General features: G+C 44.5%; 1 protein-coding gene across 8 annotated transcripts in view; it reads left to right on the plus strand.

The window, feature by feature from the left end:
* Positions 1 to 25,999, plus strand: part of Gbf1 (golgi brefeldin A resistant guanine nucleotide exchange factor 1) — a 129,584-nt gene that overhangs the window by 88,204 nt on the left and 15,381 nt on the right. For 4 of the 8 annotated variants that reach the window (XM_028772716.1, XM_028772674.1, XM_028772705.1 and 1 more), the window contains exons 5-24: positions 4,403 to 4,521; positions 6,389 to 6,497; positions 6,976 to 7,036; positions 8,094 to 8,148; positions 11,608 to 11,755; positions 12,078 to 12,301; positions 13,245 to 13,413; positions 14,134 to 14,345; positions 14,964 to 15,062; positions 19,720 to 19,914; positions 20,129 to 20,318; positions 20,730 to 20,870; positions 21,169 to 21,257; positions 22,341 to 22,543; positions 23,133 to 23,256; positions 23,525 to 23,650; positions 23,913 to 23,995; positions 24,871 to 25,107; positions 25,382 to 25,475; positions 25,809 to 25,985. In XM_028772716.1, coding sequence (XP_028628549.1) covers positions 4,403 to 4,521; positions 6,389 to 6,497; positions 6,976 to 7,036; positions 8,094 to 8,148; positions 11,608 to 11,755; positions 12,078 to 12,301; positions 13,245 to 13,413; positions 14,134 to 14,345; positions 14,964 to 15,062; positions 19,720 to 19,914; positions 20,129 to 20,318; positions 20,730 to 20,870; positions 21,169 to 21,257; positions 22,341 to 22,543; positions 23,133 to 23,256; positions 23,525 to 23,650; positions 23,913 to 23,995; positions 24,871 to 25,107; positions 25,382 to 25,475; positions 25,809 to 25,985 — 2,855 coding nt within the window. The remainder of the gene's footprint in view (positions 1 to 4,402; positions 4,522 to 6,388; positions 6,498 to 6,975; positions 7,037 to 8,093; positions 8,149 to 11,607; positions 11,756 to 12,077; positions 12,302 to 13,244; positions 13,414 to 14,133; positions 14,346 to 14,963; positions 15,063 to 19,719; positions 19,915 to 20,128; positions 20,319 to 20,729; positions 20,871 to 21,168; positions 21,258 to 22,340; positions 22,544 to 23,132; positions 23,257 to 23,524; positions 23,651 to 23,912; positions 23,996 to 24,870; positions 25,108 to 25,381; positions 25,476 to 25,808; positions 25,986 to 25,999) is intronic. The other 4 variants (XM_028772711.1, XM_028772718.1, XM_028772679.1 and 1 more) reach the window with 2 other exon arrangements.

The following is a 25,999-nucleotide window of genomic DNA, read 5'->3' on the forward strand; positions in this document are numbered from 1 at the left end:
CAGTCCACATCCATAGCCCCAGTTCATCAAATTGAAGTAAATAATTCAGTAGTTTTAGTTATGTCCACAGCATTGTACAACTATTCCTAACAAATATTTCTCAAACTTCTTCATGCCCCAAACAGAAACTTTAATTATGAAATAATTCCCCATTTCTCCTTCTCATTCATCCTTGATATAATCGTGTTTTTTATTTAATATTTACATTATTATCTTTTTGAACCCATTATAAATAAGCTGAAACAAACATCTGTGTTCCTGTGGCCTTATTTACTGATTTTATTTCTGTGTGAAGTATTATAAGTGCTACATTTTATAGATCACTTCCCCAGTAGGTTAGAACATTTATGTTCCTATCAGCAATGCTCTGGGAATTTCCATTTCTCCTTGCTGTCTTCAGCCCTGAGTATTACCAGTTTTCTGTTTTGTGTGTGTGCCACTTTGGTGGGGAAAAATCTGTATGTTGTTTTATTTCCTTGAGGTTGAAGCGTTGAGTTTCTTTGTCTCTCTTTTGGATTTGTTTTAACAGTTGTGAATGCTCTTTGTATAGTAGGGTTAAGAGGCCATTATCTATTGTAAAGTTTTGTTCTCAGTTTCTACCAGTTATTGCACCCACTCTATAGTGGATCTCTGAATTTTTTTCAATAGTAGGGCTTGAACCTAGGTTCTTAAACCTGCTAAGCAAGGACTCCACCTTGTGTCTCCCTCAGTCAATTTGTGTAAGATGTGCATTTGGGTTCCTTTTCTTAGTTGATTTTGTCACTTAGAATTTAAAAATTTCCCCGTATTACAAACCCATGTGAAAAAGTGAAAAGCAAAGAAAACAGGCAGCTGTGTTTCTTTCAGAATGGAAAGACAAGGTGAGCTGAGACTTAGGTTCGAGCCGGCCAGAAGCAAGTGAATGCATGGCCTTTAAGTTCAGGGCAAGAAAACTCTGTCTTTTCTAGAAAATTGGATTTGCTTAGCTAACGCGTTCAGTATTCTGAGCCGTGGGTGTCAGCCAGGTTATGAGGTAAGGTCTCAGCCTCTCCAGGCACAGGAGCCTCAGCTTCATACCTTCCCTGGAAGACAGTGGGCCCAGTAGCTGCCAGCCTTGACCTGAGCACCACCTTCAGGTCGCATCTCTTCACAGCCTCCAGCAGCTGCTCTTCTGGGTCTTTCCCTTTGATCTTTTTTCCTTCCTCTGTCCCCTTCCTGGACTTGGCAAAGAGGCTGGTCATTGGAGACCTCAGGCCAGCTGGTCAGTGGAGCTTCCTCTGGTGGGAAAGGAGAATGTTGGAGGTGATGGTCACTATAGGCATGCGAAAGGGAACGGAAGTCATGTACAAGAGCCATAGAGTAAAAACACCAAGGCTGGCAAGTCTCTCTGAAGCTGGCTACCAAGTGACTAGAAGACGAGGACCTGAAGGAGTCTGGCAGGATACAGGGTCTAATGAGCTCAAGCCAAGGAATCCTTCGTTTCTGCAACCTCCTGGCAGAAACTACCCACTGCCCTCTGGGTCCTGTGGCCCAGGGCTTCTGAGATTATTTTCTGCTCCACAGACTGGCCTTTAGTTTGGTTCCATGTACCTGCCAGGTCAGAGTTGAAGCACTGACTGTCCAGCTTGCTGGCAGGCTCTACCTGTGATTCTAAGGACCTATCACTATTACCTACCTTCTTGGAAAATGGACTTTGCTACTTTGTTCAAGATGAAGTAATGAAAATACAAAAAGATCAAAAAAATTAAAAAAAAAAAGAATTTTAACCACTTTATCAAGAATTACTGAAAGAGAGGAAGAAATAGACTCCTAGGAGCCTTGAGATGTGCTCAAGACTGCTATTAACTGAACTCTGACATGCCATTCAACTCTAAGAAAGATCTAGCTTTCCTGTGGCTCTGAAGGCCTAAATAAGGACTTTCAAGCAGGACTGCAAGAGTGTTTAGGAAGGGTCCGTAAAGAATTGAATTTTCCCTGCTGATTGAGGGAGCCAGGAGGATGCTAGGAGGGGGGACTGGATCACCATGTAGTCTTTGAATCCTCAAACTCCTTCCCTTTGCATGTCTATAGAAGCCCCTTGGTACTTTTAAGAGGGGTGCTGCAAGTAGGACAGAGTCTTGGACAAGTCAGAGACTAGTGCCAAGAAGACAGAAGAGAAAAAGAAAACAAAAAGTACTCACAGTTAATGAATGTCTTCTGGCTCATTGTTGCAAGAGAAATGCTCAGGTTTCTTGGCAATCAACCTCCCAAGCTTTAGGCTCAGGAACTCTGTTAATTTCAGGTACCAAAAAAGGGAAAATTTCCAGGTGTGTGGCACACACCTTTAAAGTCCAGCACTCTGTAGCAGAGGCAGGGTGACCTGTGAGTTAGCCTGGCCTAGTGAGTTTCAGGCAAGCCAGGGCTACATAGTGAGACCTTGTCTCACAAATGAAGAAAAAGGAGAGAAGGGTGGCAAGATCTGTGTCCTGACTCCTACAACTCCAGTCAGGAGGGCTCTTGTTCTCTGAGCTACCTCAGCCTCACCACCGCCTGAGCTTCATCATGTGCTATCTTTCCTCCTTGCTTGTCTCCGTGAGGCCACTTTTTGGGACTAAGCACCAGAACGGACTCTTGATAGCAAGCAGCCTTCTGTAGGACTCTCGGTGTCGCTGGAGGCAGCTTCTTAGCCTGCTCTTTGTGGCCATCTGCCACAAGGATAGAAGCAAAGTTTATCCCTCCACAGGATTTGTTTACTGTCAGCTCTCACCTCTTTCCACAGCTGAAACCCTGCCTGCTCCCAGGCCCCAGCCTCCAGTCCTGTTCAGTTTGTTTCTCTTTCTCTCCTACAGCCTGGTTAGTTAAAGAAGGGACAGGATTTTTTTTTTTTTTAAGCTGGGTGTGTTTGGCACATGCTTTATAATCCCAGCACTTGAGAGGCAGAGGAAGGAGGAGAAGAAATTCCAGACCACACTTAGTTTCATAGTGAGCTCAAGGCCAACCTAGACTCCATCCTGTCTTAAAAGACACAACTAACTAAATAGATGAAAACAAGTTATTTGGAGTAGGTGGCAGGGTCTTTCTATATTATAGTCCTGGTTGGCTTCAAACTCATACTTCTCCTGCCTCAGCCTGGCAAATGCTGAGATTCCAAGTCTATGGCACTTAGTTATAGCCTTATTACCATGATTATTGCTGAGTGTTGTTTTAAATAAGAATGAATGTAAGGAGCCTTGGATCTACTGCAGTATGCCACCCAGAGAGCAGTACTGGTAGCACAAACCATCTGTTTTCCCTCAGTCCCTTAGTTCAATTGCACTAGAACACAACCGGAACAACCAAAGAGAAGTCATATTAAAAGATGAGAAGAGCCGGGCAGTGGTTGCACACGCCTTTAATCCCAGCACTTGGGAGGCAGAGGCAGGCGGATTTCTGAGTTTGAGGCCAGCCTGGTCTACAGAGTGAATTCCAGGACAGCCAGGGCTACACAGAGAAACCCTGTCTCGAAAAAAAAAAAAAAGATATAAGAAAAAAGCTGTAACCTTGGCATTCAAAGGTCTGACTCTGCCTGCTCTCTGCTCCTGTTTCAAGACCCTTCCACAACAAAACGAGTAGCTTACCAGTAGTGGTTCCTCAAGTGTGTCCCTAGACCAGCAGGATTAACTGCCTGAGATCTTAGAAATGCAGGTTCTTAGGCTCCACTGTATCCCTACAAAATCAAAGCTCTTAAGAGCTCAGTTGGTAACGCATTTACCACACAAACATGGGGATCTTGAGTTTGGAGCCCTAGCACCCAGTGAAAAGCTGAGCACTGTAATTCTCGCTTTGGAGAGTTGAAGACAGGAGGGTCTCTGCAGCTTGCTGGGCCTCAGTCTAGCTAGATGATTGAGCTCCACATTCAGGGAGAGACCCTGGCTCAAAAAATAGATACGGTGGAGACACACACACACACACACACACACACACACACACACACACAGATAGAGAGAGAGAGAGAACAGAAAAAGAAGCTTCTAGAAGTGAGCCAGGCTGTATGTGTGCCTAACAAACACTATAGGTAATTTTGATACATAGGAAGTGCTTTTTTGACTCAGTGGAGGAAATTCGTTTTTTTTTTTTTTTTTGAGATAAGTTTTCTCTGTGTAACCCTGGCTGTCCTAGAACTTGCTCTGTAGACCAGGATGGCCTTGAACTCACAGAGACCCACCTCCCCTACCTCCCAAGTGCTAGGCTTAAAGACGTGTACTACCATCACTAGTATTATGGGTAAAATTCTTAGGTTGCTAAAAACAAACAAACAAACAAACATAAAAACAAAACCAAATCAAAACAATAGATGAGGAGACTCATGAGAAAGCCAGCGTCTTCTCTAAGCAATTTATAAACAGGCCATCTTCCCTTTCTTGTCTTCTTGACATAATTTAATCTGTCCCTTTTGCTGGAGCAGATCCAACTCATGAGGGCACAGCAGAGGGCATGGAGAACATGGCAGATGCTGTCACTCATGCCCGTTTTGTGGGCACTGATCCTGCCAGTGATGAAGTTGTCCTGATGAAAATCCTTCAGGTAAGTGGGAGGGAAGAATCATCAGGCTAATGGCCAAGGCCTGGTCTACTGGCTCTACTTCCCAGGCCTGCCAGCAGCAGCCTGAAGCTGTGTTTTGATTCCACTGAGGCTTTAGAGACTGACTCTGTTTCCAAACAAGGAGTTCAGGTACCCAAAGTAAAAGCTTTTTCTAAGAAAAATAATTAAGAGCCTTAAATGTATTGGTATGAAATACCAGAAACCCTTAATACATCTTGTGCCTCTGGTAGACTGTATCCGTGCCGTCCATCTGTTAGGTCTGTGGGCTAGAGTTCCAGTGAGTTATGAACTATGTCAGGACTATGCGAAGCAAAGAAAGGACTCCCAAGTCAGGCACATGGGAGTCTCTATCTTGAGTTTTTGGTTTTGGGGGTTTTGTTGTTGTTTTGAGTCAGGGTTTTTCTGTGTAGCCCTAGCTGTCCAGGAACTCACTCTGTAGACCAGGCTGCCCTCAAACTAAGAGATCCACCTGCCTTTACCTCTCGAGTGCTAGGATTAAAGGCAGCACCACCACTGCCTACCTCTATTTTGTTTTTGTTTTTTAAAACAGGGTTTCTCTGTGTAGCCCTGGCTGTCTGAGTTCTAGAACTCGATTTGTAGATGAGGCTAGCCTCAAACTCAAGATCTGCCTGCCTCTGCCTCCAGAGTGCTGGGATTAAAGATGTGCACCACCACACTTGGCTTTTTTTTTTTTTTAATTTTTAAAATTTTGGTTTTGGTTTTGGTAGGAACAGGGTCTCATGTAACTAAAGAAGACCTTGAATTCTTTGTTTTGTTTTGTTTTGTTTTGTTTTGTTTTGTTTTAGAGACAGGACCTTGAATTCTTATTCCTGTTTTGATCTCCCAAGTGCTAATAGTACAAGTATGTGACATTTTTGCCTAGCTTTAAGGTCAGCTTACTTCTTGCTAACTTACAAAAAAAAAAGAAAGAAGGAAGGAAGGAAAGAAAGAAGAGAGAAAGAGAGAGAGAGAAAGAGAGAGAGAGAGAGGGAGAAGGAGAGAGAGAGAGAGAGAGAGAGAGAGAGAGAGAGAGAGAGAGAGAGAGAAACCCTGAAACTGGGCGTGGTCATGCATACTTGTAATTGGGGCTCGTAGGAGACTGAAGCAGGAAGACCTCAAGTTCAGCCCAACCTGGACTAAATAGCATGATCTCTTCTCAAACAAAACAGGAGGTAAGGAGACCCTCACCCCTAAGCTGGGCATGTGGCTCACTGGCAGAGCACTGGCCTAGCATATGTGAGTTTAATCTCCTGAGGAGATAGCTCAGTTAGTAAACTGTATGCCTTCCAGGCATGAAGACAAGTGTTAGATCCCTAATACTCATGTGAATCCCCAGGCATAGTGGTGAGTGTACATGGAATCCCAGAGAAGCATAGACACAAGGATCCTGGTATTGCTAGTCCAGCCTAATAGATGAGCTCTAGGTCCGTGAGAGACCCAGCCTTAAATGAAGTTGGTCCACATTTCTGATGTTGATGCCCATGTATTAGTGTGTCCTCCACATCCCCAAACCTCACATGAACATGCACACAACATAAGCAATGATGGTGAGAAGGAGGAGGAGAAGAAGAATTGAAAATGTACTTGCTAGGTCCATTTTGTTGTTATTTTGTTTGTTTAGTTGGTTGGTTGGTTGGTTGGTTGGTTGGTTGGTTGGTTGGTTTCTCAAGACAGAGTTTCTCTGTGTACTCCTGGCTGTCCTAAAACTTGCTCTGTAGACCAGACTGGCTTCCAACTCAGAGATCTGCCTGCCTCTGCTTCCCAAGGAGAGCCCAGCTCTCTAGGTGTGTTTTCAAGCTTTACTCACCCTGCTTTGTTCATCACAGTGTCTTCTCTTTCTTCCTTGTAGGTTCTCCGAACTCTGTTGCTAACCCCAGTGGGTACCCACTTAACAAATGAATCTGTTTGTGAGATTATGCAGTCTTGCTTCCGGATTTGCTTTGAAATGAGGCTCAGTGGTAGGTGCTTGAATACTGGGTCTTTCATCCTCCTGGGGCAGGTGTATGACCATGTGTACAGGATGCTGTCTCTGAAGCCCAGAGAAATGGGATTTTATCCATCATCCACCTTGGGTAACCTTAGGGGCATTGTTCTGAAGCTAGAATAGAGTTCTCAACCCACTATTACAGGTCAGGAGTTGGGATGAATCTTAGAAGGACTCACTTCCAGAACCAAATCTTCTCCCTTAGGGTTTCTGGGATTGACACCAATTGATAACCCCAGAAAACCCATTTAAGTGTGTCCCCTTTTTCCTGACTCCGTAGTACCACCTAGTGGTCTGGTAAAGTTATAGCTCCAGGCTGAACTGGAGCTGGTTTTAATAAGTTTGGCATAATCCTTGGTAAACACAGTTTGGAGGGGAGTCTGCTCTGAGAGGTCTCCTGATAATAGCACAGCAAGTAATGACACCTGTGTTATTTGTTTTTGCCTGTGCAGAGTTATTGAGAAAATCCGCAGAGCACACTCTCGTAGACATGGTGCAGCTGCTCTTCACAAGGTAAACCTGCTGCTGTTTGCTTCTGCCCGGCTGCCCAGGCCTCTTGAGTCTGCTTGCTTCCACACAGCCACTTTAGGGACCTGGCCAAACCCACAACCACATCAGAGGCCACTGGGACTATAGATAGCAGTAGTTCTCTGGGCCCAGGGTTACTGAGCAAGGGAGAAGGGAGAGAGAACTCCTGTGGCCTCAGAAGCAGAGAGTTATTTAATCTCTGCTTCCTAAACTTGTGTCTGTTTCTGTGCAGGAAGCATCTGGGAAAGGGAGTGCAGAGAAGATGCCAAATTTAAGCAGGCTGGAACAGGTTGCTGAGCTCCCTAAACTTAGCCTGATTTCTGTACAAGAAGCCCAAGGCTTGGGTAACCAACAATTGTAAAAGCTGACTTATTGGCCTTTATCTTGGCTTGCCTTGGACTTCCTGATTTTAGCATTTAAAAGTTCCATATCCTGGCAGACCTCTTAGTCCCAGGGAAACCTTGATTTTTGATTTCCCTAAGAAGGACTCCCTCATTTGGAGCCCAAGAAACCTTTTTGTCCTAGATTATATCCTATACTTCCTTTCTAAAAGTACTATTCTATATTTCCTTTTAAAAGATACACTTAGGGAAGAATTGAAGCAATGACTTTTAAACCAATGAGCTTTCTTTTTGCTTTCAAGCTTAATCCCTGTTATCTGTACGTTAGGCTGTTCTTGGATTCTGATACTGAGAGTTTCTTACTCCATGGATTTACTGCCTTTAAAACATCAACCTGCTTTTACTACTTTCTGTGCCTGACTATCTCTTGGCTTTCAGCGGTGCTCTTCAAGGATGAAAAGAACCTTCATAGTCCAAGGGTGTTTCATTGCCCTGTCCGAGTGATTCCTTTGTCTATGTCTTACATATTCCAATTCCTATTGCTCTAAGGCTCTAAAGGGGATGAGATTAGCTCTTATGAGATTAGTGTCTCATAAGAGTAAACTAAGAGACAATACACCAATACACCGCTGCTGTAACAGGTCTAGAGAAGAACATTGTCATTATCCCCAATGACAGTCATACTATTCTCTATCTTACAGGTTACCTCAGTTTAAAGAAGAACCCAAGAGCTATGTGGGAACCAACATGAAGAAGGTGGGATCTGAAAGTTCATCTGCTGTCCCTTGTCCAAACCACCTTAACTTGTGAACTTCAACACTACTATGGCTTAGTAGCAAAGACATGCTTTCGCTTCGATGGGTCTAATTGTAATCTACAAATAACTGTCACTCCTATAAGTCAGAAATATACCTCCCATGTACCTCTCCTTCCTCCACCTTTCCTCTCTGACCTACCTGTCTTTGTTGACCTATCACATAGGAAACTGGCCACAGCTTACCAAGCTGGGGTAAAGATCCATGTTGACAAAGATGAAAATCTGACCATCCTATTTGGCTCAGTCTTGTCAGCAAATAAGAGTCCTAGAGAGGCTGTGCCCCAAATCCCTCCAATGCTGAATAAGACTGGGTTTGTGCTTGCGATAGTCTCTGTTGAAGAAATCAAATCAAGCTGTACTCCAGATCAAAGGGTTCTCAGATTGCTAAGAAAAGAATGGTGATCAGGGTGGCCTCTTTCTATCTTGAGCTGAAACTCTGGACTTCTCAGACCTCTAATGGAAATGACCCTTGACTATTTGGTGCATGCACCTGACCTGCCCTTCTTCCCTCCCATTTATCCCCATTCCTGCTCTGTGCCCTGTTGGCGCGTGTCTGAGTTTATTTTACTCTGTTTAAATCGTGCCTTTGCCTGTCTTTCACAGATTTCTCCATGTCTCCTCAGCAAACTGGAGCTAAGTAGTGAGGAGCAGACCAAAGCCCTGAGCCAGTTAGAGAGGGTGCTCCTCCTTAAGAATCTCAAGGTCTCTCTCCCTCCCCCTCCTTCCCCCTTTTGATTGATTGATTTATTTAAATGTTCATTTTTTTTTTATATGTAACACTGGGTCCCAATTCTGTTGTTCAAAGCACAACTTACCTGCTCTGTAACACAGCTTGGCTTTTGAAAGTTGCATGTGTTTATAGCTTTGCAGTACTAGGAATTCTCCTGGGACTTCTGACTGCTTGGAAGCAGAGTGAAGTCTTGAGCATCACAAAATGAGCCTAGAAAATGTGGGTCCTGCTGTCATCTTATGGGGAAGCTTAAGACCCACCATTTCTAGGGAAACTACAGGGACCTCAAGCAAGATCCTTCTCCTCTCCCCTGTCTCAGAGCTGGAGTAGAGAGCACAGTCCTTGTATAAATCTGGATCCATGGCTATGTTGGTGACGAAAGGTCTTCCATCCTGTGAGAGGTTTTTTTGGTTTTGGGGTTTTTTTGTTTTTTGTTTTGTTTATTTTTTGTTTTGTTTTGGTTTGGGTTTGGGTTTGGGTTTTTTTTGTTACATAAAAGGGATCATTGCAAAGTTTAGACCTCTAGGTTGATAGAAAGGAACTAGGGATCAGGGCACTGGGAATTTTCTAGAATCAGCAAAGATACCCTCTGTCCTTTAACATTCAAAATGTAGGTGAGTTTAAGGAAGGAGTATAAGCTAAAGACCGCCTGACTCTTGAGATACCCATGCCTTTGAAAGATGAGAAAATTAAGGGATAAAGGATGCCCACATTATCCATCACACGGGTGTGCATGCCAGAGGTGTGATTGTGAGCATTCCTGTGACTGCAAATGAATTAACTCTGTGAGCAAGTGTTCCCTATCAAGGAGTCTCTGTCCTGTTTGATTTCATTATCTCGGATTTTTGTGTTTGCATAGTTACCAGTTTCAGCTTTCTTCAGTGACTAGCCTGCATGTTGTCATGACTATTAGCCTAAGACCTGCACTACTTTTATAAAGCTACTATTGTCTTTTGGAATGTAGAATTGTACAGATAAAGTGATATAAGGTTCCATGAACACCTCCCACCCACTCTGCACCTTACAGCCTTACAACACAGCACGTAGCAACAGTGAAGCCTTCGTGAAAACTCCCAGCCTTCAGGCTCCTGTATCAGTCAGAATTCCTTCTTCAGTCAGAAGGAACACTCACTGAAATAACCTAGTTGAATCTATATTTGCAAAACATAAAGTAGAAGATAGGAAGTACCAGTCTGTATATGGAAAGGATGTCCATTATTGACTGTCATTCTTAGCAGAAGTGAGACTCATATAGTGGAGCCTCCTGGGAAGGAGAGTTATCTTATAAACCTTTAGTTGTTTGGACTTTTGAAGCTTAGTGATAATGACCAATAAAGCTGACTAGTCCTTGTTTTCTTTCATTGGTCTTTTGGGTTTCTTCTGTGTGGCTTGTTCTCTTAGATCATTTTCTACTGTGAGTGTGCTCTACCTGAACTCCAAGGTTACTTACTGACAAGAACATCCTGCTTCCTGTTTAGTCACAGAGGCTCACGTTTAGGCTTATGACTGCAGGTATTTTGGAGATGGAAGAACAAGAATATGAATCCAGTGAGAAGCTGGTATTGTGTTAAAAACTGGGAGAAAGGCTCAGTTTGGGGGCCTCCTTTATTAGGAGGATATTCGGGGAAGGAAGGAAGAAAGGAAGGAAGAAAGGAAAGATGGATTATCTTAGCAGGTGATCAGAGGGTATCAAAGCTTTGAGAGTGAGGGAGCTTGAAGAAGGAATTTTATCTCCAAATATCAGAAGAAATTGAATAGGTCCTTTTAAATTGTATCTAGTGGTGCTGGGATGTAACTCAGTTGCAAGAGTCTTTGCCTAGCATATACAAAACCCTGGGATTGAGCCCCAGTACCACGTAAGTGGAGTGTGGGGGCCACACACCTGTAATCCCAGCTCTGGGGAAGAAGAAGCAGAATGCAAAGCTTGAGGTCATCGTTGACTACATAGTGAGTTTGAGACCTGCTCAGAGTACATGGAATAAAATAAAGTGTATCTAGGGAGAACAACTGTGAGAAGAACAAGAGGTTTTATTGTTGTATCAAAATTGGGAGCAGCAGCATGGCACAGCCCTCCACACTTAACTCCACAAATAAATTGGCATATCACTCTTTTCTCTAAAAAATGAACCTTGACCATCCATTTTAATGCAGAATTTCCTGAAAAAGAGTTGTCCTTATGGTCTAAGTCCCAGTCCATGCCTTAGTGGGGAAGCTTTGAATCTAGATAGGAAGGGGTAGGTGCTCATACCTAGACAAGAGCTGGAACGAGGAGCTGCCCTGCAGTTGACTGTGGAAAAAACGTCAGTGCACGGGTCTGTAGTCTGAGGTTCTGGGCAAAGCCTGCCTTACCTTTTCAGCAAGAGGCTCATGCATCATGTACAGCACCAGGAACCCAGGAAGCAGAGTGATGAGTGTGACAGCTGGCTATATCAATGACTAGTCCAAATGCAAATGTTACCTTCCATGTGGAAGCCTCTGTGCCAATCCAAAAAGCTGTAAATGGAGAGGCCTAAGTGTGTGTTCTGATGGTCTAGATTATTGAATACTGATGTGGGGTGTAAGGTGTTTCCTAGAGACCAGCGGACTGAGTAATGAGATATTTCTAGGAATGACATCTTAGTTTAAATACTCTTTTAGTCCAGATACTAATGATGTGTGATATTTCCAGCTGAAAATGAGAGCAGGAGGCATGAGTGACTCATCCAAGTGGAAGAAGCAGAAAAGATCCCCTCGACCTCCACGTCGTACCACCAGAGTCACACCAGGCTCGGAGCTGCCCACCCCACACGGAGCCACCTTATCCTCTAACCTTACTGGTGAGTGCCCTGGGTTGCTTCTTATAAAAACACATAGAGAAGATCCTTTCTTTTTTCAGGGATTTAAAATGGAAAGCTGGTTAACTGAGGGGTTTTGGTCTTTCTGCAGAGAGCAGAAAGGGAAACTCCAAATCAAATCAGACTGTGATCATTTAATGTCCCTACATTAAACAACTGCAGTTCATTCACTTTTCATAGATTCTAACTACTCTAGAGGCATTTATATATGAGCATTCAGTCTAAGCAAGACCCTGGTACTGTAGAGGATGCATTACTCAAAAAGGCTCTCTTTGCCTTCAAGTTTCATTCTTTTCCTTGTCAGGTGGCATGCCCTTCATTGATGCACCCACATCCATCTCCTCTGCAAGTTCAGAAGCTGCCTCGACAGTGGTCAGCCCCTGTACAGATAGTGGCCTGGAATTATCCTCCCAGACTACCTCCAAGGAGGACCTCACTGACCTGGAGCAAGCTGGCTCCCCAAGGGAGATCACAACCACAGAGCCTGGGAGCAGTGAGATAGGAGTTTCTGATCAGCTTGACTCTCAGGTAGGACTGATTTCTAAAGGCCCCTCTTGAGTTCTACAGGTCACTGTAAGAACTGGCCTGTTCTTTGGGGGATTTTGTACCTGAGCCTTGAGCAAGAAGGTTTGGCCAGGCATGGTGGTATGCATCTTTATTCCCAGCACCTGGGAGGCATAGGCAGGTGGATCTCAGAGTTCAAGGTCTACAGAGAGAGTTTCAAGGCAGCTAGAGTTGCATAGTGAAACCCTGTCTATTAATATATATATATGAAGAAGAAGGAAGGTTGATAAAGGTAGTTCTTCCCTGTGTCTTAGTTAGGGTTTCCATCTCTGTGAACAGACACCATGACCAAGGCAACTCTTATAAAGACAACATTAAATTGGGCTGGCTTACAGGTTTAGAGGTTCAGCCCATTATCAAGGTAGCAACATGCAGCATCTAGGCAGGCATGGTGCTGGAGGAGTTGAGAGTTTTATATCTTGTAAAAGACAACCAAAAGACTCTCACAGGCAGCTAGAAGGAGGGTCTCAAATCCCACCCCACAGTGACACACTTCCTCCAACAAGGCCACACTTAATAGTGCCACTCCCTGGGCCAAGCATATTCAAACCATTGAATCCTGTTTCCTAGAATTATTTTTGCTGACCAGATAACATGCAGTATGATTAAAAAGGAGCTTATGAGATTTATCAATGTCAATATAGGTAGCATCTGAAAAAAGGAGGCGGCGACTTTTATAGGAAGGTAATCATCTAAGTCCTAAGCCTTGTGAGAGCTTTGCACCTGTAAAGTTTTATCATCCTGGAGAATAGTTCCTCAGGTGGCCCTGGGCCATCTTACATTGATGTATAAATCAATGAGCTATAGTCCATTGAAGACGGCTTGGAAGCCATAAACTTCAAGGGGATAAATTCTAAACTGTTTTTGCCTCATTTTTGTTCGTATATCTGACTGCTGTTGGTCATAGCAGGAAGGGGCCCAAGTAGAAAAGGCCCAGTCAGCATCGGTGGAATCTATCCCTGAAGTGTTAGAGGAGTGCACATCCCCTACTGACCACTCTGACTCTGCCTCTGTCCATGACATGGATTATGTCAATCCTCGGGGTGTGCGCTTTACCCAGTCCTCCCAGAAAGAAGGTAGGTACTCTCTGGAAGGCTCTGCCCATTCATCTACCCCATCCTACCAGATATTCTATCTGAGCCTAGAGCAGCTTGGATGAAGGCAACTATCACCTGTGAGTCCATTTTCTAGACAGGAAATGGAATCAAGCTATAAAACTATTAGCGTGCATAGAACTTTTCCCTAAATCATTCAGAGAGTTAGACTATAGAGGAGAGAGGGGACACTTAGGACTTTTAAGAAAAATCCTTGGTTCTGATTTCATCCATTAAGAGATAGGTAGTGGATCTTTTCCTTGGAGGAAATTAATTTCCTGGATTTGCCACAGATAAGGGCTGGAAGATGGCTCAGTGGGTGAGATTGCTTCTGATCTCACATCCCTCGTACCATGTAAAGAGCATGGCATGGCTCCATGTGCCTGTAATCCCATCACTGGGGTCTGCAGACTTGTGGGTCTGGAGAGTTTGCTGAATCAATGAGTTTCCAGTCAGTGAGAGGCCTCTTTAAGGCAGTAAAACAGCAATAAGAAGAAGGTGTCTGACATCCTTTGTGTCTTCCACATACACATGCTCAGGCATATACATTTGCACACCATACCACACCTGCATATACATACACCAAACACATATAACACAAAAACACAACACACAAGGTTTTACCATGAATAAAACAGATCCATATGGTATCAAGCAGCTGGAGTCTGTCTTACTCTTCCTGCTCCCTTCCCACCTTTTCAGGCACAGCTTTGGTTCCTTATGGTCTTCCTTGCATCCGTGAGCTCTTCCGCTTTCTTATCTCCCTCACAAATCCACATGACCGCCATAATTCTGAGGTTATGATCCACATGGGACTGCATTTGCTGACAGTGGCTCTTGAGTCAGCCCCTGTGGCCCAGTGCCAGACCCTCTTGGGTCTCATCAAGGATGAAATGTGCCGACACTTATTCCAGGTAAGAGTAGATTGCCCAGAGACCTTGGTTGTTTTTTGAGATTGAGAAGCCACTTAGAATACCTTGGCTAGTGCCCTTTCAGTTGGCCAGAAGCCTCAGTAGAAGGCTTCCAGTAGCTCTCCAAGGACTTGAGGAAGGAATGGCTAAATCAAAACCCAGTTGTGGTGGTACATACCTGTAATCCAGCACTTGGGAGGGGGAGGCAGGAAGATAAGGAATCCAAGGTAACTTTCAGCTACGTGGTGAGATAGAGACCAGCCTGAGCTACCTGAGCTCCTATCTCAGGAAAACAAGAACAAACCAGCAAGACAGCTCAGTGGGTAAAAAAATATACCATCAAGGCTGACATGCTGAGTTTGATCCCTGGCACCTAGAAGATAGAGAGAGAGGAACATCTCCCTTGGGGTGTACCTTTTCACGTGTGTCCCTGCTCCACTCCTACATACAAATAAATAAATGTAAAATAAAATTTTTTAAAACAAATGACAAGAAAAAAAAAGAGTTCCCTTAGAACGCAGGCCTTCTGAAGCAGCCTCACTAGTCTGCTCTCCCGTGTCTTTGTTGGTTGAATTATACTGACCTCAGAAACCTCATGGCTTCTCACTCTCTGATCCCCAGCTACTCAGCGTAGAACGACTGAATCTTTATGCTGCTTCCCTACGAGTATGCTTCTTACTCTTTGAGAGCATGCGGGAACACCTCAAGTTCCAGTTAGAGGTAAGTTTCTTGACCTTGGAAAGTAAAATGAGAACAGGAAACTACATGGCATTATCAATGGGGCCAGCTCAATGAATCATGCTTAAGACAGATTCTTATCTATTCTTCTCTCACACAGTACAGCTCAACCACAGCTTCCCCTTACTTGACGCCTCCCAGTCCCCCCATTCCCGTCCCCCAGATCCACTCTCCCCACCTTCCCACTCCCATCTCAGAAAGAGCAGGCCTCCCAGGGACATCAACTGAACATGATACAACAAGATACAATAAGACCAGGCACAAGGCTGGGTGAGGCAACCCACTAGGAGCAAAAGGTTCCCAAAAGCAGACTAAAAGAGTCAGAGACACCCCCACTCCCACTGTCAGGAGTCCTTCCAGAATACCAAGCCAGCAACCATATATGCAGAGGGTCTAGTGCAGACCTATGCAGGCTTTAAGATTGCCACTTCAGTCTCTGTGAGCCGCTGTGTGTCCTGCTGAATTGATTCCAAAGGCCATGTTCTCCAGGTATCCTCTACCCCTCTGGCTCCCACAGTTCCTCTCCCCCTCTTCCACTGCATTTCCCATCTCAGGAGAGGGACCCAGTGGAAAACCTGGGCTCTCTCCACCTGTTTGGCTTTGGGACTCTGTATCTGCTCCAAGCCAGGGACAGCCTCTCTGATGAGAGCTGTGCTAGGTACCAGTCAATGAGATCTATGTATAGAAGGTTATCAGTGGGAGTCATTCCATTGACTTTTTCTTTGGCGGCGGCGGCGGGGGGAGGGGGGTGGTGGTGTTTAGTTCTACCATAGAACTATCCAGCCTCCAATCCCTGATCATCTAGGCAGTATTAGGCATGGGCTCCCTCTCATGGGATGGGCTTCAAACAAGTCATTGATAGGCCACTCCCACAAGTTCTGTGCCACCACTGGCCCTGCATATCTTGCAGGCAGGACAGATTGTAGGTGGAAGGTTTTGTGGCTGGATTGGTATCCCAGTCCTGCCACGGGAAGCCTTGCCTGGGTACAGAGATGGACAGTTCAGGTTCTGTGTCCTCCGTTACTAGGAGTCCTCACGAGGGTCACTCTGGTAGATTCCAAGGAGTTTTTGCTACACTGGGTTTCCATCTCACCACTACCACCCAATGCCCTCCAGCTCCAGTCATCTCTCCTGTACTGTCTCCCTCCGTCTACCTCCACCTGATCCTGCCTATTCCCATCCCCATCTGCCCCCAGTCCACTCACAAACTATTTCCATTTCTCAGAGAGATCCATTTGACCTTCCCTCACACACTCCTCCACCCCAGAGCCTTCTTTGTTACTAAGCCTCTATTATTCTTTATTTAACAGCTCATATTCACTTAGAAGTGGGTACTACCATATTTGTCTTTCTGAATTACCTCACTCAGAAAGATTTTTTTTTCTAGTTTCATCCATTTGCCTGCAGATTTCATGCCATTGTTTTTAACAGCTGAGTAATACTCCATTGTGTAAGTGTACAACATTTTCTTTGTCCATTCTTCAGTTGAGGGGCATCTAGGTTGTCTCCAGATTCTGGCTATTGTGAATAATGCTGCTATGCACATAGTTGAACATGTGTCCTAGGATGGAGGGTCCTTTGGCGATATGCCCAAAAGTGCTATACCTGGGTCTTGAGGTAGACAGTTCCCAGTTTTCTGAGAAAGCACCAAATTCTTTGTTGAAGATGCTTTCTTTTTCCATTGTGTATTTCTGGCTTCTTTATTAAAAATCAGGTGTTCATAGATGTGTGGATTTAAGTCTGAGTCTTCAGTTCCATGGACAACTGTCTATTTTTATGTGAATACTATGCAGTTTTTATTACTAGCGCCCTGGAGTACAGCTTAAATCAATGATGGTAATAACTCCTGAAGTTCTTTTATTGTTTAGAATTGTCTTGACTATCCTGAGTTTTTGTTTTTTCATATGAAGTTGAATATTGTTCTTTCAAGGTCTGTAAAGAATTGTGTTAGAATTTTGATTGGAATTTCATTGAATCTTTAGATTGCTCTTCATAGGATGGCCGTTTTTGCTGTGTTGATCCTAGTTATCCATGAGCATTCTTCAGGTCTTTTTCTTCAAAGACTTGAAGTTATTGTCATTCAAGTCTTTCACTTGTCTGGTTAGAGTTACCCCAAGAAATCTTACATTACTTGTGGCTATTGTGAAGGGTGTTGGTTCCCTGATTTCTTTTTCAGCCCATTTGTTGTTTATATATAGGGTTTTTTTTTTTTGGTTGGTTGGTTTTTGTTTTGTTTGTTTTAGTTAGTCTTGTATCCAGCCACTTTGCTGAAGGTGTTTTATCAACTGTAGGAATTCCCTGGTAGGATTTTTGGATGTCTCTCTCATATAATCTTTAAATAATGCTACTTTGACTTCTTCCTTTCTAACTTGTATCCTCTTGATCTCCAGTTGTCTTCTTGCACTAGCTACAACTTCAAGCACTATATTGAATAGATACAAAGAGAGTGGACAGCCTTGTCTTGTTCCTGATTTTAGTGGAACTGCTTTGAGTTTCCATTTAATTTGATGTTGGCTCTAGTTTTTTAATTTTTTAAATAAAATAAATTGCCTTTATTATGTTCAGGTTTGTTCCTTGTATCCTTGATCTCTTCAGGATTCTTAAAGGAGTGTTAGATTTTGTCAAAGGCCTTTTCAGCATCTAATGAGATGATCATGTGGTTAGTTCTTTCTTCCTTCCTTCCTTTCTTCCAGTTTGTTTATGTACTGGATTACATTGATTTTCATATGATGGACCATTCCTGCATCTCTGGGATGAAGTCTACTTGCTCATGGTGGATGATCTTTTTGATGTGTTCTTGGATTTGGTTTGCGAGTATTTTATTGAGTATTTTCTTCAACTGTTTTTTTTTTTTCTTGACTTTCTTTAAGGGATTTTCCCCCCAATTTTTTGTTTGCCTTTTCCTCAATTTCTTTAAGAGATTTAATCATTTCCTCACTAAAGATCTTTATCATCTTCATAAAGATAGTTTTAAGATCTTTTTCTCATGCTTCAGCTGTGTTGGAATACTCGGGGCTTGCTGTAGAAGGCTAGCTGTGCTCTGGCGGTGACATAGTGCCCTGGATGTTCTGGCGGTGACGTAGTGCCCTGGATGCTCTGGTGGTGACATAGTGCCCTGGATGTTCTGGCGGTGACGTAGTGCCCTGGATGCTCTGGTGGTGACATAGTGCCCTGGATGTTGCTGATTGCATTCTTATGCTTGGGTCTAAGCATCTGGGTCTGTGGGGATTATAGCTCTAGGTGCTGATTTCTGTGTTGGTCTTTGTTGGATGAGTGTTTTGTTCCTTGGTTTCTGTTTCCTCTCAGGTTTTCTGACCAGAGTGGCCTGTTATTGAGCAGGAGTCCCCACTAGAGTCATGGGCTAGACTTCTGGCCACTAGCATGGCCTCTGGTCCAAGTGGAGGCTGGGACAGGGAGAGGGTAGGAGGAGCACAGAGAAAGTTGGTGGGCAGGATCCAGGGACAGGCAGCCTACCTGGACTTCTGGTGGCTGGAACGTCCTCTGGTTGAGCAAGGAGTCTCTGCCTACATTGAGAGCTGCAACACCATGTTGAGGAGGGGAAGGGTTATTGGGGATAGGGTAGGGGACTCTGAGAGTGTAGGAGAGGTGCACCCGTGGCTGCTCTATCTCAAGATAGAGAGTTTTATGAGCTTCCTGTAGAAGGTATTTTTGGCCTCCAAACTTTGTATCATTGTATAGCCTTCATAGAATAGTGAAGAGGATCCCCGACAGAAGTGTTGGACTGTAATGTACGAGAGCCCGTAACTGGGCATGACAGCTCATGCCAGTAACCCAAGCACTTAGAAGGCTGAGGCAAGAGGATTCCTGTGAGTTGAAGGCCAGCGTGAGCTACCAAGCAAAACTGTCTCAAAAAAAGGGGTGGAGGAAGAATCCAAATATGAGGACTGGCAGATGATCTTACCACGAATAGGGCAGCTTTTCTACCTAGGAATTCTTATAAGTCAAACTAGCTTTGCTGCTAAATTGCCAAAAGGAAGTCTAAATAAGACTGGGGTAGGCTTTATAGACAACACATTTAGAAAAGGACAGTAGACAACTTCTTTTTGGTTTTTCGAGACAGGGTTTCTCTGTGTAGTCCTGGCTGTCCTGGAACTCACTCTGTAGACCAGGCTGGCCTCGAACTCAGAAATCCGCCTGCCTCTGCCTCCCAAGTGCTGGGATTAAAGGCGTGCGCCACCACCGCCTGGCAGTAGACAACTTCTTTGAGATGGAAATAGGAATAAGAGCCTTATGGGGGGCTGGAGAGATGGCTCAGCGGTTAAGAGCACTGACTGCTCTTCCAGAGGTCCTGAGTTCAATTCCCAGCAACCACATGGTGGCTCACAACCATGTGTAATGAAATCTGATGCCCTCTTCTGGTGTGTCTGAAGACGGCTATAGTGTACTCATATACATAAAATAAATAAATAATTCTTAAAAAAAAATAAAAGGTTTATTTTTAAAAAAAAAGAGCCTTATGGGGAACTAAGAGGGGGTGTATTATTGAGGAGAGGAGAGCTTTTGGTATCTCTCATACCTGCCTCCTGAGTGGGCTTTTGACTCCTGTTTAATGTTGTTCCTATCCAATTTTCTCTTCATCTTTTCCTCAACCGAATGACTATGGCTGGGTTTTTGACAGATGTACATCAAAAAGCTCATGGAGATTATCACTGCTGAAAACCCCAAGATGCCTTATGAGATGAAGGAGATGGCGCTGGAGGCTGTTGTCCAGCTCTGGCGCATCCCCAGCCTGGTCACTGAGCTCTACATCAACTATGACTGTGACTACTACTGCTCCAACCTCTTTGAAGACCTCACCAAGCTGCTGTCCAAGGTGCCGAGCACTATCCCTGGCCTCTAGGAAGTGTCACACAATCTCCCAATAGTAGCAATGGTGGTACAGAGAGTGGGGCACTGCAGAGGTGGGACAGGAAGTGAGGAGGGCATTTGAAAGGGGGATGAGAAATCACAAGTCGTTGGGTTTTTGGAAAAATAATCAGGTGAAGTATATTCCTACCTCAAGTCTAATGGGTCTGTTTACTTTCCAGAATGCCTTTCCTGTGTCTGGTCAGCTTTATACAACACACTTGCTGTCTCTTGATGCCCTGTTGACAGTTATTGACAGCACTGAGGCTCATTGTCAGGCCAAAGTCCTCAACACCCTCAACCAGCAAGAGAAAAAAGAGACAGCCAGACCTGGCTTTGAAGCAGTGGATGGCAACCCAGAAACTAACAAGTGTGAGAAAAGTGTCTTATATTGTTCTTTTTCTCTTTTTCTTTTTTGTCTCTCCTTTTTCTCACCTCTCTTCCCTTGCCCTCCTTACTTGTCTTAAATTTTTCCTATCAGGGCTAGCTCGTGTCCTGTATAAGAACACACAGCTTTTTTTTTTTTTTTTTTTGGTTTTGGTTTTGGTTTTTTGAGACAGAGTTTCTCTGTGTAGCCCTGGCTGTCCTGGAACTCACTCCGTAGACCAGGCTGGCCTCGAACTCATAAATCCGCCTGCCTCTGCCTCCCAAGTGCTGGGATTAAAGGCGTGCGCCACCACTGCCCAGCAGAACACGCAGCTCTTTTTGGCTTGGGATTTAACATCTTTTACAATACTGCTTGATTTCCTACTCATAAGTCTTCATATCTTTCCCTGTTACCAGCTGAGAGAGCAGCCAGTGATGGGAAAGCCACAGGCGTGGCCTTAGATGCCCTAGGCCTTCATTTTCCAAGTGGAGGATGCTTGTCAACAGAACGTGGAAGGCCAGGGTGCAGTGATCTGGAGGAAGCAGGTGACTCTGGGGGTAGGTACCCAGTGTCCATGACTCTAAACTCCTTCAACTAAAGGGCTTAGAGAGAAGGAACAATGGGAGGTATGGAAAAACAGAGTGGCCTAAGACCATACGTGGAAGAGCCCTAGCAGTTCACCTTGTTGTAAACCCCAGAGAAAGGAGAGAAAACAATTAGAGCCCTAGAAGGTAGGATTTCTAGCAGGTAGGAGGCCAAAGACAAGAAAATGTATGAGAGTGCTTCTTTTTGCTGGGAAGAGCAACAATAACCGTACAAAGGTCTTATTTGTTTTTCCTCTTCCTTCCATCCTAGCTGACAAAAAGTTCACCAGGAAGCCACCTCGATTCTCCTGTCTTCTGCCAGATCCACGGGAACTAATTGAAATTAAAAACAAAAAAAAGGTACATACATCCATACATTCCCCCAGTATGTTTAGCGACTGCTCCCCCTCGTGTGGGTGTCCTCTGTAGAACTGGTCTGTCTCAGAGGATGCACATGGGGTGGTTTTAGCAGCTCCTTATACAACTCCCAAGACTAGTCTCTAGGTTTTTCTGGGACTGCGCAACTTCTCCCTCTCCTTGAAAAGTATTTCCTTATACCTGACCTGTGCTGTTGTTGGCCCCTGAGCAAAGCTACTTCAGCCAACAGCCAGATACTCCTAGTGGTGGTGACAGACGCTCTGGAAGCTGCTGTCATTTGGATCAGCAAAGGTTATTGATCATCTCTAGGTCCAGCATAGCGACTGGTAATAAAAGGTATTGATATTTATTCTGGTACTTTAGTAAAGCCCAAATAATGGTTAGTTTATATTGTTGTTGTTGTTGTTTTTTTCTTCAGTTGAAAAGTCAGGGAAAGTGCAGCCATTATCATCCTCCCTACTTTTTTCTATTGTCTTTCTTTCCCTTTCCCAGCAGCAGCAGGTATCCATTGTACATAGCTTCTTGATTAAGAGAGGGATATTTTTTGGTTTTCTTAACATAAAAACTTGTAGTTAATCCTTTCTTACTGTCAGATATACACATTTGATTGCATGTCTGTGACTAGATACACAGGGAGCAAAGATCAGTTTAGTGTGCTTTGTCCTTAAAACCCAAGCAGTGCCTTAACAGCAAGATAATCTCAAAGGGGAAGGCATGACTTGATGCTGGCTGGCTAGAGATGCCAGAGGTGGCTATAAAATGAAGAGAAGAACTGACTAATCTGTTTCCTCTCCATCTCCCCAATCTCTTGCTAGAAGAGGGGAGGTTGCCCTCTACATCTGTAGCCCTCAGAAAGGAGTGGGAAGGCACTCCCAGTGACTGCCAGTGAGATGGGAAGATAGGAAAAGCTAAGGCCAGTACAACCTAGTGTTAGCCATGGAATTAATTAGAACCATGTTCAAAAAACTCATTAGGTGAACAGCTGTAGGCTACGATAGCCTGTGGCCTGCCTTGTCTGACTTAAGACCATAGCAACTTTTGATACCTCTAGTCTTTGTCTTCTAGCTGCTGATCACTGGTACAGAGCAGTTCAACCAAAAACCAAAGAAAGGGATCCAGTTTCTGCAGGAGAAAGGCCTCCTCACCATCCCAATGGATAACACAGAGGTAGCCCAATGGCTCCGAGAAAACCCTCGGCTAGACAAAAAAATGATTGGAGAGTTTGTGAGTGACCGCAAAAACATGGACCTGTTGGAGAGTTTTGTGAGGTGAGGAAGAAATAAGCAGTCTGGGGATGGGATGTCACTCAGTGATAGTGTCCTCCTGTAGCATGCATGAATGTCACACTCGTGGGATGTCGTTCAGTGATGGTTGCTCCTTTAGCATGCATGAATGTCACAAAAAAGAAAGAGATATGGGGGAGTGCAATGGAAAGAAGAAAGAAGGAAATGTCTGGGGGACAAGGCATTCTTCCCTCAAAGGAAGTCTGCCAGCTCCTGCTGATGACCCCTCACATAACTAAGATTCTTGCCTCTTCCTGTGATATATATCTATTGGAGCTGAAAAGGACTCGGGCTTTAGGAGTCCTCCCCCACACCCCTGTGTTCCAATGGAAAGCATTGAAGGGTAGGATAGAGCAGAGTTCTGAGGGTTGAAGTGTCTAGAGGAGAATTTTACTAATGTGGTAAGTGCTAAAGTTAGGGATTCTGTTAGAAATGGCCAGGATGCCCCACTCCTGTGCCAGAGCCACAGCCTCCTCTGCTCCAGTAAGAGAATGTTGTGAAGACTGTGACTGACAGCCTAATCTGTACAGTTTTAATATCTCCAGCCTCTCCATTGTGTTTTCTTTCTCTGTAGCACCTTCAGCTTTCAAGGTCTGCGGCTTGATGAAGCTCTCCGGCTCTACCTGGAAGCCTTCCGTTTGCCCGGGGAAGCACCTGTTATTCACAGGTTGCTGGAGGTATTCACTGAGCACTGGAGGGTAAGTCTTGGTGTCAGAAACTGAGTCAAGGATGCCTGATCAGGGTGAGGGATTCCTTGTCCCCTCAGCTAAAACCCCTCAGCTGTTGCCTCCTAAGAAGGCTGAGAGCCACACCAGTGGACTTTCCGTGGAGCCCCTTCTATTAAGGAGTTGGCCATTCCGGGTAGTGCTTCCCTTGTATACCAACACTGACCAGTGCATTGGTGATAGTAAGAACGTAATGGGTCAGAAAGGGACATTAGCACAGATGGAGTCTTTTCCTTTTCAGAGTTGCAATGGCTCCCCATTTGCTAATAGCGATGCCTGCTTTGCCCTGGCCTATGCCGTCATCATGCTTAACACTGACCAACATAACCACAATGTTCGCAAGCAGAATGCACCCATGACCCTGGAGGTGAGCTTGGGTTCCAACCAAAACAGAAGTTGCAATACAGCTTTGAAAGTAGCAAGAAAGATAAGGAAAGTTTCCAGTCTGTGTGGGAGACAGAGTCCTGTCAAGGGGATCCGGGAAGGGTGACCAATTCAGAAGAGGGACTAGGATGGAGAATGGATTCTTTCACTTAATTGTTTCCAAAGTCCTATTATCACAGACTTAAGGAGTTCCTTGGGTGGTATACAGCATTGACACAAAGGAAAACATACTGGCCTATCTCTAGGAGTTTCGAAAAAACCTAAAAGGTGTGAATGGAGGCAAGGACTTTGAGCAAGACATCCTGGAAGACATGTACCATGCCATCAAGTGAGTATATATGGAGAGCAGTGCAGTCTCTGGTAAAGAGAAACTCATTGCTTCCTTTTCCTGTTTTTAGAGTCACATCAGACTGTACCTGGATTTAGCTTTGAGACTTACCTGGGCATCCTTCTCTGTGACAACTCATTTCTTATTTAAAGACACCTGAACAGTAGTGGGACTCTAGTATTCCAAGCTTAGGTTCTATTCACATTGGCCCTCTCATGTTATATGTTTAAATATGTGCTTGTACTAGGGATTGAACCCAGGTCCTCATGTAGGCTAAGAGTATGTTTCATTACAGAACTATATCTCTAGTCCAAACTATTCCTCTTAAATGAGGTATCATGACCATACTATTTCCTGAGCCCATATTACCTGGCTTCCTAAAGAGTTCACAAATCTATTTTCTGGTTGGTAAAAAAATCTACCAACTTACTAGAGGGTAGGCTTGAGTCAGAGATAGGATACTTAGTTGTTTTGTTATTATCTTGAGACAGAGCCTCATACAGCTCAAGGTTGCCTTAGACTTGCTGTGTGTCTGAGTCACCTCCTTGCCGTGGTACTAAGTGTTAGAATGATGGATATATACCTCCCCCCTCAGCTTACTTGTTATAATAAGTCAGGAAAAGTGGAAGTTTATGTCTCACCCAGAAAGAATGTGAGATCTCAGCGCAGATCTGAAGGTTTGAGATGGGACTTGAGATTGTGAATGTATTCACACTCTCCCTGGCCCCAGTGCTCAGGTAGAAATGGATCACTTAGCTGCAGCTGTGATGCCCTCATATGAGTACAAGATGCCTCTAATAGGTGAAACCCCGTTTCTTAGTTTGGAAGCTGTGTGTTCACAGGAGTATACCTAGCTTTTCCCTTCCTTCTGACAGGAATGAGGAAATTGTGATGCCTGAGGAACAGACAGGCCTGGTTCGTGAGAACTATGTGTGGAGCGTGCTGCTTCATCGAGGTGCTACCCCTGAGGGCATATTCCTTCGAGTACCTCCTGGCAGCTACGATCTTGACCTCTTCACTATGACCTGGGGCCCCACTATTGCTGCTCTCTCTTATGTCTTTGATAAAAGCCTTGAGGAGACCATCATCCAGAAAGCCATCTCAGGCTTCAGGTAGCCCAGCTTTGGCTGTGGTTTTCATACCCTTGTATCTCACTAAGTTAATATGGGTTGCCTCTTTGACTCCTGATTTACTTTCCTCAGGATGGGATTTCTCCTGATTTTCTGGAGGGAGGCTGGAGCCTGGGAAATCTCAGTCTTAAACAGGCTGGAGTTAAAGGTTTCTTTCTGTGACCCATTGGGGAAGAACCAATGCAAGGCTGCTTAGGAACTTAGAAGGGTTAAGTGGCCTTTCAGTGACTGTTTCTGTGATGGGGTGACATTACAGGAAGTGTGCCATGATCTCCGCCCACTATGGCCTCAGCGATGTGTTTGACAATCTCATCATCTCTCTGTGCAAATTCACAGCTCTAAGTAGTGAGGTGAGTTGGAGCAGGAACTGTGTTTAGAGTCCCACAGGAGAGTGAGCCTCAGCCATGGAAGTTACATCCGCCATATCTACCCTCTTGAACAAGCATAGGCCAGTTCTATCTTACAAGGTCTAGAAGGAGAATAGTGTCACCTCATGTAATGGGATGGGAGAGGAGATACCATAGAAAAGACCTTCCTCAAGTTGGCCTTCCCCACCAGTATTGTAGGGGATTTAAAGCAAATCCAACAGAAAGATTCTCAGGAATCTGAATAGGCAGAAAGAGCTGAAAAACTTTTCTTTCCAGACATAATCGAACCCTGTATCCTTAAAACCTCTTTTCCAGTCTATTGAGAACCTGCCCAGCGTATTTGGGAGCAACCCTAAAGCCCACATTGCAGCCAAGACAGTATTCCATTTGGCCCATCGTCATGGCGACATCCTTCGGGAAGGCTGGAAGAATATCATGGAGGCCATGCTGCAGCTCTTCCGAGCCCAACTTTTACCCAAAGCTATGGTGGAGGTAATTCTTGATGG

This window comes from Grammomys surdaster, unplaced genomic scaffold, assembly GCF_004785775.1.
Source record: "Grammomys surdaster isolate TR1022 unplaced genomic scaffold, NIH_TR_1.0 66, whole genome shotgun sequence".
In the NCBI taxonomy this organism is placed as follows: Eukaryota; Metazoa; Chordata; class Mammalia; order Rodentia; family Muridae; genus Grammomys; species Grammomys surdaster.